This window comes from Gymnoscopelus braueri (genome assembly GCF_963280865.1).
Source record: "Gymnoscopelus braueri genome assembly, chromosome: 1".
NCBI lineage: Eukaryota > Metazoa > Chordata > Actinopteri > Myctophiformes > Myctophidae > Gymnoscopelus > Gymnoscopelus braueri.
This window is the reverse complement of record NC_137603.1, coordinates 45,971,469-45,989,065: the sequence shown is the minus strand read 5'-3', so window position 1 is coordinate 45,989,065 and position 17,597 is coordinate 45,971,469. Positions and strand designations below refer to the sequence as shown.

Genomic DNA, 17,597 nt, shown 5'->3' with positions numbered 1-17,597 from the left:
GTGACATTGGGAGGCAGTGGGGGGAAAAAACTGAGCAATAATAAGAGATGCTCAAATCTCCAGACGAATTTCTAAGCCCCTACGTGTATTCACAGCAAAACAAACAGATGGAGAACTTAAGAAACCTTTGGTAGATAGACTATTGAGAATATGAGGAGGGTTTTGGTCAGGAGCATTGCATCCTGGAATCAATGAGAGCGCATTGTTGTTGTTGCTGTATCGGGGGTTTTCGCTTTGTTGGAGTCTGACCCAGGAGTCTGACCCAATGACTGAGTCCAAAAAAAAACCTTCAAATGTTATTTTGGAACCCTCTAGCCAGGAGCTACTCTCATGGGACCAGCAGAGAACACACAGCTAGCCCAGGATCAAGGACGTGGCTTTGACTCTGCACAGTAAAAGCCTCAGTGTTCATTTTAACCCATTGAGACCGGGAAAGCATCAGTGTCATTTTATATATATATATATATATATATATATATATATATATATATATATATATATATATATACTGTATATAGCAACATACGTTTTTCAGAAAACTCTTTAGAAGGCATTTTGTTGCTGTCGGGCAGAAACCTCTTATCTCCATATTCTAACCTTTTGTGTTTTTTTGTAAATCATCAATCAAATAATTGTAGTGGAGTAAAAAGTAGTTACTTTCCACCACTGGTAGGATGTACTGATGAGGAACGTACTTTAATATTCACTCATATATTCATTGGTGATAGATGTACATTCATATATTCATTCATATATGCACTGGTGATAGACTGTATACTTTATATGTATAATTATATTTATTGCTAGACTATACAGTGCAGATGTGTTGTGTCTAAGTCTAACTACTTGGTTTTATTATTATAATTTTTTGTTCCTATGTTTCACTCTCATACTGCGGTTGCTGCTACAGTATGACAAGAAGCCAAAATTAGCAAACTAACTAAAGCGGGTATGCTGCGATCAGTGACAGTTGCCTAGCAACCACAACATGATAAGCACAACTTTTTGTTAATTGCACTTTCATGATATTACTGGCTGTGTGATATCTCCTAGACACCGAGAGGGAGAGACGGAAACAGCACAACAGAGTCTAGAATGACGAAGATAGAAGGAAAGAGGCTGTGCATATGGGGACTATATTTAGAATGATCGCGGGAGTCCTGTTTGATTATTGCTGCATTCTATCTACTGCATGTGAAAGTATGCCTGTGCGTATGTGTGTGCTTGTGCGTGCGTGTGTGAGAGAGAGACTCACACATACTCAAAATTGTTTCCAAGTCCATCTTTGTCTTTGTCTAATTGTATGCGAGTCAATTAGTGTATGTGGGTTTGTGTGTATTTGTTATTCATTATTTGTGTGGTTTTTTTTTTGTGCATGCGTGTGTGTTTGTGTGTGCGTACACATCATCATAGTACTAGAGTGACTGGAACATGAAACCATCTGTCTCCTAGTTAGAGGGTTACACCGACTTTATTAGCTGTTTGAAACCATGCAGATGGTTAGCATTATCTTCGAGAGTTACACACAAACAAACATACAGATGTTTATTGTTATGAAACTACGGTATACTCCCACACAACCTAATCAGTATCGGAGCCATGCATTGTAGCTCAGTCATAAGGAAACCACATAGAATCTAACAGACTGGTGGGGAATATGACAGACAGGCCTGGCATCACTAGGAACAGAAATCATGAAGGGGCCATGGGGCATCATAATATCATATATCATAATTATATAAGGGAAATTAACATTGGGAAAATCAGAAACATGATGCTATTGAGAAACACCAGTAGGAATTGTCGGTGCATTTATGTTGAAATGTTACAAATATTTGTTTCCTTTTTTCATGTGCTGCCCTACTTATATAACATGGTACATATCTAGTTTAGGTAATCTTTCTTGGAGCAGCTGAGATTACCATACCATCATCACAGTCAGTGAAAGAGTTTCCAAGTGTACTTCCAACTGCAGCAGACCATGGTTGTCTGGTTCTTTGTGAAGCTATAAGTCCATATATGGAGACGACTGTTGTCCTCTTGCTTGAGGACACTTCAAGCCCATATCATGTTAACCACAGGTCTGTCTGTTGTTGGATGCCACAGCCCATCACTACAATCGTTTTATGGCAACCATTGTGCAATTTATTTATTTTCCTGCAGAACGTGTTTGAAGAAGTGCAACAGAAAGCCTGCCCCCTTGCAATTCAACCTTTTACCAACCTTGTAGTAGAGATCCCATTTGAGGTCCCCTGATGTTACCAGCAGGTCCCATGAGAAGCTCCTATTCTAACTGTCTCTGTGATATTATGTTAACACTACTTGGAAGTGAAATACCTCCCAAAGACATAATTGCTTGCCTTTGAATTGTTGCCGGTGACCTTGCATGAGCAGCTTCACTTCTGTTGAGTTTACAACCATTTACACTTGTTATTTTATGTTCTAGTCATTCATTTCCTTGGTGAAATATAGGGCCTCCTTCTGTAATATGCTTGGATCTTTCTGCTATAATTGGTCATGTCTGGGCAAGTAACCCCACAAAACAATTCGGGGGATTTAACTTGTAATTACATAAACAAAATATAAACAAACGTTTGTTTAGAACTCCTTGTGTTGTTTAACGTGTGTATGTGTGTGTCTCTGTGTCTTTGTGTGTGTGTACGCTCCAGTGATCCAGTGCGGGGCCGTTCCCCTGGTGCACCATGGGAAGGTGGAGGGAAGTGACCATTCATGGGGCTCAAGCGTAAGCTATAGTTGTTTCCAAGGTTACCAGTTGTCAAGTCCTGCCGTGGTAGCCTGTGAAGGGAACGGAACGTGGCGAGGAGACATCCCACAGTGTCAACGTAAGTTAACACGCCATAACTGACTGTAAGCTTGTTGTGACCAACCCTAGATAAATTCTGATTTCTCGGTTTCTCGCAAAGTGATGTTGAATTTCCTGTGAGAGGTATGAGCTTGTCAAAGCACTTTCCCTCCTGTCAGTACAGTCCATACCAGACATCAGACAGGCTGCTGCTGGCTACAGACATGTTTTATGTATTTATTTATTCATATTGGAGTACTTTGATGTTGATGCATGTATTCAGGAGTCCTCACTTCACCTGATGTTTCTCCCTCTAGCTGTTCTCTGTGGAGATCCGGGGTCTCCTGGAGGTGGTTTCCGGGAGGGGACGGTCTTCTCCTACAGGTTAGCACGGTTTCATTCCTTAACTTGATTGAAAGAAAAACAAAGTTCACAAAAGGGTTTATCATCTCAAATCTTAATTATTTGTGCTTCATTGCATTATAATTAATATCACTGTTCTTATTAGTAACCGTAGTATTAATAATGGCAGTAGTGGTGGAAGGAAGGAACTCTGTTCAAATGTGTACTTCTTCTGTAGGTCAGAAGTCAGGTTCCATTGCCACGCCCCCTACCTCCTGGTAGGCTCTGCTGCGAGGGTGTGTCAGGCTGATGGCAGCTGGAGTGGCCAACAGCCTGCCTGTATAGGTAATTGAATGTCATTTATATTGCCCCTCATACACACTGAAGACAAATATGTCATGTCAAATGTGAATGAAATCTGACAAGTGCTTATTTCCACTGATATGGGAGGTATATCAGTGACATAATGTTCTGCCATAACAACCAACCTCTGTGTGTGTGTGTGTGTGTGTGTGTGTGTGTGTGTGTGTGTGTGTGTGTGTGTGTGTGTGTGTGTGTGTGTGTGTGTGTGTGTGTGTGTGTGTGTGTGCGTGCGTGCGTGCGTGCGTGCGTGCGTGCGTGCGTGCGTGCGTGCGTGCGTGCGCGCATGCACACTTTTAGACCCAGCCTTCAACAGTTGCCGTGATCCAGGAACTCCAGCCTATGGCATTCCTATACTGGCTCAGGGATTTCAGGTCAGAATTAAGATAATGCTAATCAACATTATTAGTGCTAGTGTATTCCCGTTTGAGGTGTGGCTGCCGTCTGGATATTTCTGTGCAGAACCACTCATCCGATTGACTTGACACATCACACTGGACTTTTTTGGGTCCTCGGCCTTAGACACACACCAAGTATGAAGATGAATGGTTCTCGAGATAATTTGAAGGAAAGACAGCCATATAGACATAATATATTGATAGCACCTTTCATATTCAATTTATCTCAAGAGGCTTTGCAGAACCCAAAAATATACTGAATATCTAAGCCACTATAACAATTGGAAAGGAGATGGGACCAGACATGGTCAAGAGCTGCAATTTTGCAGTTTAAGCTCAGACTACATGCTCAGTACTGAATCAATTACCTGTAGCCTTCAGCCCCAAGGCTTTCAGGTCAAACAATGCATTCATAATTTGTATGGCATATTTTGTATTCAATATCCCAGGTTGGCAGTAAGATTTCTTTCAAGTGCAGAAAGAATTACCACATCTTAGGATCTACCACTAGAACCTGCCTGGAAAACCTGACCTGGAGTGGAACTCAGCCAGAATGTATTGGTAAGGGATAACTATTGTTTGTGGCAGTAGATGCAGACTGGTAGTGGTAATGTTTGTAGTAATAGTAGTTGTGTTGCTGATTTTACAGTTGTTGGTTATATTGTTGTTGGTTGAAAAGGAGAGGAACTGTGACTACTTCTGTTTGACTAATCATCATCATCAGCACATCAGTCTAATTTATCCATCTTTGCACTACAGAGTCACTTGCTGACAAATAACCATTTCTGATTATTTTGTAAAAAAAACAGTTATTATAGTTGTTATAAGAATATGAATTAGGCTTTTTCTCTCGTCGGCTCTCTCACCCTAACGTGTTTTTGTTAATGTTTCTGTCTCAGCACATTCATGCAGACAACCAGAGACCCCAACTAATGTAGACGTTAGATCTATGGACCTACCAACATTGGGTTACACACTGATCTACACCTGCCAGGATGGGTTCTACCTAGCTGGGGGATCAGAGCACAGAACCTGCAAGAGTGATGGGAGATGGTCAGGAAAACCACCACTCTGTAAAGGTAAGGGTTGGACTTCACTACACTGAATGCTTCCCACAGGTGCTCTGGTAATTGTGCTATAACAATAACCTAATCCCCATCTCTGAGACTGTGTTGTCCTTCAGCCGGAAGCAAGGTCAAACCTGGCACCAGTTAGGAGAGGCACAACTTAGACCATGAACAGCTTATAGCTTATAGTTAAAAACATTAACTATAAGCATAATGTAGCTACAAAGCTAACTAAAACACTCTTGTGTTTCAGTTGGAGTCAAAGTCAACCCCAAAGAAAAAGGGGGAGAATCTGACATTCAGAAGAACAAGATCCGTGGTATGTAAAAGCAGTGAGCACACACGCGCACATACTCACACAAGCACGCACGCACGCACGCACGCACACACGCACGCGCACACACACACACACACACACACACACACACACACACACACACACACACACACACACACACACACACACACACACACACACACACACACACACACACACACGTCACACACACACACACACACACACACACTGAACTGAACTGAACTGAAACACTATCAAAATGAAGCTGATAAATGGGTACTCTCTCCTGATTGGCTGAAACTTTGTCACCTACCTGAAAATGAAATTCTGGTTATTAAAGAGCTGGAGAGACAGGGAGACTCCTGTTACTGAACAAACACTCTATAGCAATGATTACTATCAGAATATAGTGCTTTAACCTTTTAACAAAAACCTTTTTGTTTTAATTTAAAAAAATCACTTACCCTACCTTTAAGTAAAATTAAATATTGAGTTCCTAATCTTGTACAGCTGGGCAATCAATACCATCATTGTTAAAAAGCTAATAAAACAATAAAATCTTTCTTTAACCTCTTTCTTCTACAGTATATTTTCCGGTAACTAGTAGAATACATCTATGAAAAATATGCATTTATAAAGTTCACCCTCATTTCCCCAGGTCAGTTTACTCAATGGGGATTTAAAAAAAAATCTTCAGCACAAGATACTGTATATTATAGCAAGGTTATTCTATTATCATTTATCTTGTGTATATTTTTATGTCCATTGTATAGTTCCAGCAGACGTATTCTCTCCTAACTCTGACTGGAGCGGTTTCTACGAGTATCTAGGGAAAAGACAGGCCACCACACTTACGGTCACTGGCTTCAACAGCACCAGTGGCAGAGTCAACGTCACATTACTGGAAACCAGTGGAGTCTCAATCAAACTTTCAGGTAATGAAACTGTCACAATCATTGTCAGTGTTGCTTCACTGGAGAACAGTATAACAAGAGTAGCGTCCAGTTATTAATAAAGGCTATTTACTATTTTAACATTGTTATGTAACAGTTCATTAAATCTGTTTAGCAGATAAGCCAGTTTGGATGTCTGACATTTAGATATTATGCACAAATGACGTTCTAATAATACACCAACTTCAACAGTAAAAGTTAAGCCCACTTATACAACCATACATTATTGCCCAGACAAAAGGTTGTCAGTGTACAGTAAGTATGTGAAATATGCATACACTTGGTGGCCGACAGAAGAAAAAAAATCTGCCAGACTTAACCATGACAGCAGCTAATTAAAAATAATCACCTCCCTGGTTGAAAGGAAACGTTGTCACACCATGGCACCTATTTGCATTCTTCAAGGGGAAAAAAACACCATCAGGTTTCAACATGGATGTCAGAGAGTGCAAATAATAATATGATAAATGTTATAGGTGAATGAACTAGACTGAGATCAACTCCTGATATGGTCTAGAGCCAGTGGTGGACTGGCCATTGTAGGGGCTTGTAGAGAAGCATTTACTAAGTAGAAAATAAAAACAAGTTATCAGTACGTGATGACTTTAAATGTTTAGATTTACTCGTATCCACATACCATTGGTCACATTAGTTCGAAAAAAATCTGTATTGGCACTTCATTTACGGTAACTGAGATGTCACTGAAGGGTGCTTTCCCTTAACAATGTGGCAATTTACAGGTGTTTATCAAAGGAAAACACTTGTCTTTCTCTCTCTGCTATTGACAACAATACAGTAGATGATCTTAGAATTTCTTTGCTGTTGTTTTCTGCTCTTTCCTTTGAAGGACCATACTAACGTTTCAAGTCTGTTGTTGATTGTCATACCACACTGAAATGAATTGAATCAACTGACTTCCTCAAAAATCATTATGCATCAATTATGCTTTGGAAAATGGTCATCAGAATTGTTGTTACAAACCAATCCATTCAGAATATTTTTCTGTGTCGATCTTAAGGCTTCTTCTTGTAGCACTTTGAGATTGTATTTTGAGATGTACGGTATGCTGAATAAGGTTTTTTTATAATTATTTTATTATTATGTTTTTTTTACTCATGTTAACCTCCTAGCCTTACTATCTGTCTGTCTGTCTGTCTGTCTGTCTGTCTGTCTGTCTGTCTGTCTGTCTGTCTGTCTGTCTGTCTGTCTGTCTGTCTGTCTGTCTGTCTGTCTGTCTGTCTGTCTGTCTGTCTAGGGACTTATAAGTCAGAAGAAAACCAGCTATTGTTGAAGGTATACCAGGTGAAGGGACCAACAGAGCATTACTACAGCAAGTTTAAAAATGACAACTGGGCTATGGACGGATATGTAAGTCACAATTATTCTTGTTAATAGTAATAATGTGTTGACTGTCATGTAGAATCTGCTGTGCCATATTCACCACGCTCCATCGGGAATAGGTTGTTTTAGTTGAGGCACGTTGAAATTCCAGACAAAGGAAACACCACTTTTAAAATACAGTACAATGTCTAACGTTTGTTGAAAGGGAGGAATGTAGGAGTGTGCCGATACACTAATTTCACGAAACGATACGATATTGGGCTCACAACTTCGATACGATTTCGATACGATACGCATTTTTTTATTATGAAAATATATGGGGGAGAAAAAAAGCAAATGCAAACAAATAATTCTGTTTTTGCATTATTCAGACATGCAAACTTGTAGCTTTTCAGCTACAATAGCCGTTTTGAATCCAAATTGATTGATTGATTGAATATTTTATTAGGCAAAAAATGTAAAACAGCACAGTTACATTTAAAATACTTTGTCTAACAGGTCCGTTCATAAAAGTCCTTGCGGACTTGTTTCCAATGAGGGCCTTGGTATTCAATTCATAGGCATATATAGTGGCACCACAGTTCAAATATCATTAAAAAATAAACAGCAAAAAAAATAAAAATAAAAATAACATGTACAACAAACTATGTACAACAAAAAAAAAGAAAAAAGAGGGGGAAAAAAAAAATGTACAAGAACAGGGGGGGGGGTCTGCTGTCTAACGGGAAAATGGTACTACCTCCTCCTGAAAGGTGATTTTTTAAGGCTCTTTTAAATGAGCCCAGCAAACTGCATTTTTTGAGGGATGGAGTTAGACTATTCCAATCCTGGGTGGCAGTGCTGTAGAAGGAGAATTTGCCCATGTTTGTTTTATGGGTGGGTGGTACCAAATTGTTGTTAACGCTCCCTCTGGTATTGTGACTGTGGGTGTCGCTAACCTTTTGGAGGTATTTACTCAGATATGCGGGAATAGGGGGCATATCGGGCATATCGGGCAAATAGGGCAATAGTGTGACACCTGACCCGAAAAAAAAAAAACATGTTGTCACCCTTTTCACCTCGGGGATGTTTGCATGCCTGATTATTATTATTGAAAAAAAATATATATATATATTTTATTTTTTTTCCAAAACAATACATATCGCAATATATCGCGGGACGATATATCGGCACACCCCTAGAGGAATGCAAACAAAATTGTGGCTTTTACAGTTGTATTTGTCTACTACAACAGTGCCAAACAAGTTATGCAAAAATAGCAAAGCAATGCTGCAATGAATGCTTCAGCCTGCCTTGAATAAAAGTGGAATTATGGCATTGTTCAATAAGCCGATGCAGGCTTAGATACAAGAAGCTCCAGTAGCTTATAAACTGCATGGGTTCACATCAAACTGTCAACTATTGACCAATATTGCTGGAGCAGCATTGGGCCAACTGCCACAGCCATTTTCAGCAGCACAAAATTGTAATAATACTATCCCTCCCAATATAGCAGTTACTGTAATTACAAATTAACATCCACTGCTGCTGTGTGGGGTGAATTTTTGAGCCATGTGGAACAGGCTAGAACAACAGGCTATCCTGTTGCCAATCCAATCGCTATGTCTCCACTGAAGCTATTGCGGGTGCCTTGCTCAATTGGGCTTTTCAACAGTGGGTTTTGAGGAAGGGCTCATTCACTTCCGTGCCCAGATTTGTCATGCCAGTCCAGGGGATCAAACCATTAACCTTCCAGTCACAATCACATTCATCTCAACTTCAAAGCACATAGCTAGACCCTCGCTGTAACACGTTGTACATCTAAAATCCAGAGTGAATGGGGTTCAAAGAAAAGAAAACTTAAATTGTTTGAAGGATATGAAAATCATCTGTTGTACACTTCTGTTATTGCCCTATTTTAAGCAATGGCTGTTTTTGTCTTTCAGGTAACAGCAGAGTCAGACCAAAAGACCTTTGTCTACCAGGGGCACATCCATAGTAAAGACTTTGGCAAGTTTCATCTAACCAGGCAAGGTAGGTCTGACTATCACACGAAAACAAACTTGAAAAATCAAACAACATTAAAGGTAGGGTAAGGGTTAAACTTGGTTAAAGTTTTTTGTAAAAAGTTTAAAGCACTATATGGTGATAGTAACCATTGCTATAGAGTGTTTGTTCAGTAGTAGGGGTCTCTGCGTCTCTCCAGCTCTCTAATAAACATAATTGTCAAGTGGGTGGCCAATTTTCAGCCAATCAGGAGAAAGCACTCATTTATCTGCTTCAATTATAGTGTTCCTGTTCCAAATGTGTCTGCTAATTTATTTGTGTCATCACTTCCAAATTCTCTTGTTTATCCTGTGTTATGTGAAAGTTATCTCTCTGCTGATTGGATAAAATTGGTATCCCGACCTGAAAATGTATTTTCTGTTAACACATTGGGTGCCAGAGGTTTATTAAAATATTATACGTTGAGTGCCTGCATTTCTTCCATCCACTTGCGTTATACGTTTCGTGCTGTAGAAGCCCCGACGCGGAAGTGCATGTAAACAAAGCGTGCGTGCGAGACGGCGGAGGGTCCCGACTAACGCCTGGAACAATAATATTTCCAACGCGATCCTCCATTGCAGCGTGATCGCCGATCGAAAACGGCTCGTTTCCACCACGTTAAAAAGAAATGGAGATATTAAGCTTTTAGTCAAGGAGATAACATTGAAAACGCCGACCAGAAGGATTTTTGACATGGAGCCACATCCAGCCTCTTCTTCTCAGAAACTCCTTGGGTGATGTCAAAGTTTCGTTTTAGCGCCCCACGTGGGCCACTCGTATAAAAATAGAATTGGGTCAAAAACGGTCCGGACCGTTTTCGGCACTTCTCGTTTGGATCCTCAAAAACGGTCCGGACCGTTTATGGCACTCGATGTGTTAACTCTCTTACTGCCAAGAACGACTTATCACCAGACATCGTCATAACGCCCTGGCTGCCAAGAACGACTTATAACGACTTTTTGAAAAACAAAACAAAAAAAATCGTGATCCGAAGATTTGCCGCTCCATTCACTTCTTGTTTAACTTATTACTTAAAAAGGCTGTATCTCGGCTCCTGTGTACTTTTTTTTTTACTATGTATTTTTGTGAAACCACACAGTATAACCCTCAGTGATCGATCATAATGGAGATAAATATTCTGTGACTACTTGAAAAAGGTAAGAAAATCGAAGAAAAATAGCTGGCAGTGGGTGCACGCAGCAAGTCTGGCAGTGAGAGAGTTAAGAGCTGGAGGGACGGGAAGACCCCTGTTACTGAACAAACAAAAAAAATCTGTAAACCAGTGTCCAGTGATCAGAATATAAAGCAATTTAACACTTTTTTAACAAATAAATCTACCCTCCTTTAAAAACATTCATAAAAAAAGAAAAAGGCCGGGGTGCCGGGCGAGTGCGAGGGAGGCACTGGCTGAAGAAAACCCGATACCAACGACAAACTAAACTAAACTGATCACCGCTAAACGCCGCCCGGTCCCGAGGGGAACGTTTTGGTTCCCTCGGGGGGCCTAGCTGCTTTTCCCACATATACTGGTTTCCCACATATACTGTAACACACATAAATATATATATATATATATATATATATATATATATATATATATATATATATATATATATATATATATATATCTTCTATAAACAGCTATATATGGCTCAGCCTCCACTTGCGTGCTATGCAAGGACAATCGAAAGCTGGCAGCATACTTCAAACAAAGACAAACATTTTCAGTTTGCCAAAACCGACTCTGTGTACAAAATTGTTTTATACTATGAGTGCTCAGTATCAGACTTTGCCCAGTGTATAGAGTGCTGGAAAGCTGATTTTAACACCTGGATCTCCACACTTTTTTTTCATCACCCTCTGATGCACTAATTTGTCTTGGAGATTTTGCCATTTTTGGCAACAGAGTGGCCAAAGTGTGTTATCTCTCTCCATTAATTAATTACCATCTGGTTGTGTTTGTAGTCCCTCAGAGAGGGATTATAGAGGTATAATTGTACCTCCTAACCTCCTCACTCAGACAACATTTATTCCAAACAGCCTGTGGTATGTTGTCGGCAGATTGCGGGAATAAACCAATAAATCACAAGCACCTTGATTTTCTGGCCATCACACACAATGTTCACATTGTTGTTTTTGTGGTGATGTTCAGCTAGTTAGAAAATCTTGAACTGACGAAACTAACTTCAGCAAGGCAATGCGTTTGTTAATTTTCACTGCAATTACGTAATTTTGTTCTTATTCCTCTCGCAGAACTTTGTTTCCGTGAGGAGTACGCTGCAGCCTTAAGTCATGACAAAATTACATCTAATGGATTTGTTTTAGCTTTATTGCTGGTCGGTAAAAAACTGTGTTCAAGGAGTGCCAACAAACACACTAGACCACTACATAAATCCACAGCATATGTTCCACCTTGTTAGAGCAGTTGCTTAAATGGGGAAAATAAATTAATAGCAAAAAGTAAATGCCTGAGCGTTGACAAAATCATGGCCTGCAAACTCCAAGCCATAAACGTGAAAAAAGCTGGACAAATCCAGACCCCTTGTGTCACTGATCCTAGGGAGGAATTCTATGGAAAGCCGATTCATAATTTGTCTCCTTTTAACTTCCCTGCCATATCATTATGCTAATTCTCCTTAAATCACTAGCATTCATAAATACTGTTGCAATCATTAGTCTGCATTTAACGCTGACTGATGATTGCAACAGTGACCCTAGCTCTGGTCCAGTGCGTTAGTTATGACTGTGCCTCACTAATGTGCTGTCAAAGGAAATGTTAATAGCTCCAAGAATTTCTTGCTGTCTGTACTTTAGTGACTGGGCCTAATATACTTTCACTACTCTCTGAAGACATTTTTCAACTGATGACAAAACATTCTCCATGGTGGGAATGACCTCCATTCTCCACCTTTTGTTTAAAAAAGGCTTGGGCATATACAGTACACTTGACACCACCAAGATTTAAGCTAGCAGGTGTATGTGTAATATTATTAATCAAGATTGAACAACTCCAAGGTCTATTTCTTGCCTAAAAGGTATAAATCGTTGACAAACAAGCTGCCAGAGACGAGCGTGGAGAGTCTGTTCTTCTCCTTCCTGCCTGTGAACTCTCCTGCTCGGCAGAGCTGTGCTGCCTTGAGCTGTATGCCCACTGTATGCCCTATGTATGTATGTATGTATGTATGTATGTATGTATGTATGTATGTATGTATGTATGTATGTATGTATGTATGTATGTATGTATGTATGTATGTATGTATGTATGTATGTGTAAGTTAATCTACTATACCTTCATACCACAGTGTCACACAATATAATATATATATACATATCCTATAATACAATCCGCAGATCTGCCCATGCGCGGACGTGATTTGTTTGTCAAAAACTGCGCACTGCGCATGCGTGGACGTGGACGCACTTTCTCTGTGCTGCTCATCCATTTGCGAGGGATCATCTTTCACCCTGCGGGAGATCAGTGTTGCCAGAGATCACTGTTGCCAGATTGCGCGTGAGCAACAAGCAACCAGCTTCATGAAAAAACACAGAGCTAATAACACACCAACCCACGCAGAGGAGAATACCTACCTACTGCGAGTCCTCCACAATGATGAGCTGACCCACTCCTCCACAATGACCAGCTTAATCGGAACCAGACGAAGGCACTCATTCCACTGTGTGTTGTTACACGGCACTTAATGAAAGTACATCCATCTCTTTCCCTGGGCGTGCCGTTGTTGCTTCGAGTGTGTGGCTGTGTGCGCGCGAGCGTGTTTCCCCTTGCACCGTGTGTGTGTGTGTGTGCGTGTGCGTGTGCGTGTGTGTGTGTGTGGACTACTACGCTTTTGTGGGTCTTTGCGAAATCCCAAGTGGAGTTTTGGTCATTGGAACGGTGATGCACGTCACCCCTTTGTGAAGTGGGTATTTTCAAACCCCGGAGTGGATTTAGGGGAGCGTCAGAGTGTTTGTGTTGGAGCGCCTCAGTGCGGCTGCAGAGTTCATGTGCAACCTCTTGCATGCAATGTTTCACGGGGGTCCAAAAGGGTCCACGATGTTTCGTGGGGGTCCCAGGACCCCCAGGGGGTCCCCCATGTATTTTTTTATTTATTTAAAACTTTGTTTTGGGAATTTTTTATCCCACAACGCTTTTGTGGGTCTTTGCGAAATCCCGAAGTGGAGTTTCGGTCATTTAGTCCATGAGCCAGAGCCCCAAAATTGAGCAATGATTATCGAAAGAGTGGGCAAAACCAAACCTATATTAAATTGTTCATAGGGTCAATACGAGTAAATAAATATATGATAACCTTTCCACAGGAGTAGCTTTTTCATAGTTATCACACATTTTGTTATTTTCCCCATACGTACATGACGGGTGAAAACATTTCAAAATTTTAAAAAGAGTTATCATAATGAAACTTCCTGAGTTGATTACTTGCATGAAGACAATGATTTATCGTATTACAAGTTTTATGAAATTGTATATTTAAATATGCAAATTAGGCATTTAGTCCATGAGCCAGAGCCCCAAAATTGAGCCAGATATTGAATATTCCCTTGTTAAAAACCTTTGACTCCAACATCTTAACAAAATGAAATAAGAATATTCACTCTGGCTTTGTCCAATGTTCCAATGTTGATTCTGGAAAGTTATACAAATTCGGGCATATTTTCGTAATGCCTAATTTGCATATTTAAATATACAATTTCAAAAACTTGTAATACAATAAATCATTGTCTTCATGTAAGTAATCAACTCAGGAAGTTTCATTATGATAACTATTTTTTTAATTTTGAATTTTTTTCACCTGTCATGTACGTATGGGGAAAATAACAAAATGTGTGATAACCATGAAAAAGCTACTCCTGTGGAGAGGTTATCATATATTTATTTACTCGTATTGACCCTATGAACAATTTAATATAGGTATGGTTTTGCCCACTCTTTCGATAATGAAATCTTGTCTGGCTCATGGACTAATTGGAACGGTGATGCACGTCACCCCTTTGTGAAGTGGGTATTTTCAAACCCTAGAGTGGATTTAGGGGAGTGTCAGAGTGTTTGTGTTGGAGCGCCTCAGTGCGGCTGAAGAGTTCATGTGCAACCTCTTGCATGCGTGGCTGTGGCTTTACAGTTTTCGGTTTTCCTTCGCCGTGTCTGTAGGTCTCCAGGGACCCCCAAGGGTCTCCAAGGAACCCCCAAGGGTCTCGCGGGACCCCCAAGGGCTCCGCTATGTTTCGCGGGGGTCCGAAGGGCTCCGCGATATTTCGCGGGGGTCCCAAGACTCCAAGGGGTCCGCGGAAAGAGGGGAGCACAGGACACTCAGCGTTGCCATGTCCTCTGATTATACGCGTATTTGCCTTACTTTTCACCACAGCGTTGCCATGTCTGAAAATCATAAGCGACTTTGCCCTACTTTCACACAATACTCTCTCTCTCACTGGCCCTCATTTATCAACGCAGCGTATAAACCGGCGTATATTTTTCCATATATTCGGCCGTACACCAACGTCGAAGTCACATTTATCAACGAATCCTACACAGCTGATCCGAGCCTACATTTGGTCCCAGGCTTGATAAATGTCACGGCTGGAACCTAGCGTCATTTAAATAACACGCCCTTAAATATTCTCAAAACGCCCCGATTTTACGACATGAAGAAGGACCAGAATACGACCAAAGACATCAAAAGCCAATGAGAAAGAGTTTCCCCCGCCTGCCTCGCCACACACGCACACGCCCCCCCCTCTCTCTCTCTCTCTCTCTCTCACACACACACACACACACACACACACACACTCTCTATGACATAACTCCATAACATAGGACAAGCTACTGTAAGTTTGTACACCTCACTGTCCATGAAAAGATCGTCGGCAGTCCCGACCGCGGGACTCCCGAGTCCCGACGCAAAAGCGCTCGTATATTTTGAAAATAGCAGATCTACAAGCTCACAACGTGTCGCGATGCGACCCGTTTTTGAGCTTGCAGATCTGCTATTTTAAAATAGCCAATGCAACTGAATGACTGTTAAAGCAGTTTGTTTAAATTACTTTATAAAATGTTATATTTTCACAGGGATTAATTATTAGTGTGTAGATATACATTTAGGAGTGGATTATGTGTCCAGATGCCTGTCAGACAGTCAGACAATGCTGCTCCGCAGGTCTAGAATGGAATAAACGGGCGCAGCCAACGTCAACAACTGGTCTCGACCAGACGTGAGATCTCAGCGTATGGTAGGATGAAGCCCACGTCAGGATATATTGATAAATGCCGAAAGGTGCGGTGATCTCGCCCTACGCCCATTATTTGGGCTGCACCGCGTTGATAAATGAGGGCCAGTGTGAGGTGGCTGTAAGGTGGATCTGCGATGCAAAGTGGACGACGCGTCACGAACTTCTAGTATATATACATACACACACGCACAGTATATTGTGTTTGTTAAAACTCAAGTGTACATTGTGTGTTCGTGTTCGTGTGTGTGTGTGTGTGTGTGTGTGTGTGTGTGTGTGTGTGTGTGTGCGCGTGCGCGCGTTTGTGTTATTCAGGTCCTGTCACCGTTGCTACGGACCTGTCCAATCCCTACACCAACAGCAGCTCAGTTGCAGCAGCCATCTTGGTTCCTTTCTTTGCTCTTATCATCTCTGGCTTTGCCTTCTACCTCTACAAGCACAGGTAATCTATACTCCATCACATTACGTTATGAGGCCAGTCTGATGCGACAGGCATTGATATTGTTCTCTGAAACATGTCGAGTACAGCCAGTGGTGGAAAAAGTACTGTAAAAGTAGCACTATCAGAATATGAAAATACCCTGTTACAATAAAAGGCTGGCATTAAAAATGTTACTTGAGTAAAAGTATTGGCACAAATTATATTTAAAGTATCAAAGTTAAAGTACTCAAATGTTTCAAAATCTTTCGAAAATAGCAGATCGAGAGCAGAGAGGTGTAGCCTACTCATGAAATTTCATAGAGCTACTCGCAAATATTGATTTAAATTCACGATTTTTTGAACTTTTTAGTTCTACAAACATTAACCCTGGTTCTCACCACACGCCCCATGCAGGGTACACTTTGTGGAAGGGATTGCCTTTCCAGTTTCTCATTTGATTCCTATTTCAACATTAGAGGAGTGGCGGTACCTAAAATCAGGTCCTCTGTATTCATCATCATGATGATGAACATCGATGATTTATATGAACTTTTCAAAGCCAGAGAACTGGACATGAATACCATCTATTCATTATCTTGTATTCCAAAAAGTACTTGAGTATTCTGCTGCAGAGATCACAAGACAAGCGTTTTTCAAAATACTGAATACTTAATTGAAGATGAAATTTGTATGAGGTATGTTATGTAAGTTGTAAACAAGAAGCTCACAGAATATTAAGAAGTCCCAGACTTCGATATGAATGTCATCCTTTCCACATCTTAGACAGCAGTCAATCCCAAAAGAATACACTGACTTTTAGCAAATATGATCGCTGATGAACTTATCTTCTGTGTGACAAGAATACTGATAAGAGTCTCATCTCTGTGTGGTCAATAATGTGAGATAATGAAAAACTACAGTGTGCTGTACATAGACTACGTACTGTCCACAATGTGCAAGTGTTAACATGCATTGGCATATTACAATATTTTAGATAAGTCCATATATTCTTTTATCTATACTATAGCACTATGTACCTTCCAACATTTGTTCATTCTAATTAGTCATCTGCGCTATCAGATACCAAGTGGTTAGTAATAAGCTCTACCCAGGGTTGCCAACTCTCATGCTTTTGGTGTGAGATACACTTTCAGGCTCTGTCTCCTGCTCTGCCACTACTCTAACATTTCATACTACAGTGAAAGCTGAACAAAGCAAGACACTGCTGCTACCTGCTCCCTTTCACCTAGCAACAAGTGTACACAATGTGCACAGCATGTAATTTGTACTGTGAGAGAGACATTGAGTAGTGCAGAACTTGCAGTTCTTTGCTTTCACTTTCGTCAACATGCAGC

General features: G+C 40.7%; 1 protein-coding gene across 1 annotated transcript in view; it reads left to right on the top strand.

Annotated features, from left to right (window-relative positions):
- LOC308074200 (CUB and sushi domain-containing protein 1-like) overlaps positions 1–17,597 on the top strand; it is a gene marked incomplete at its 3' end in the record, with an annotated part of 656,606 nt that overhangs the window by 629,167 nt on the left and 9,842 nt on the right. Inside the window, exons 63-73 of the mRNA XM_080413541.1 lie at positions 2,670–2,843; positions 3,121–3,187; positions 3,384–3,490; positions 3,806–3,879; positions 4,353–4,464; positions 4,803–4,982; positions 5,224–5,289; positions 6,042–6,203; positions 7,477–7,589; positions 9,488–9,575; positions 16,137–16,263. Of these exons, the coding sequence (XP_080269667.1) occupies positions 2,670–2,843; positions 3,121–3,187; positions 3,384–3,490; positions 3,806–3,879; positions 4,353–4,464; positions 4,803–4,982; positions 5,224–5,289; positions 6,042–6,203; positions 7,477–7,589; positions 9,488–9,575; positions 16,137–16,263 (1,270 nt within the window). The remainder of the gene's footprint in view (positions 1–2,669; positions 2,844–3,120; positions 3,188–3,383; positions 3,491–3,805; positions 3,880–4,352; positions 4,465–4,802; positions 4,983–5,223; positions 5,290–6,041; positions 6,204–7,476; positions 7,590–9,487; positions 9,576–16,136; positions 16,264–17,597) is intronic.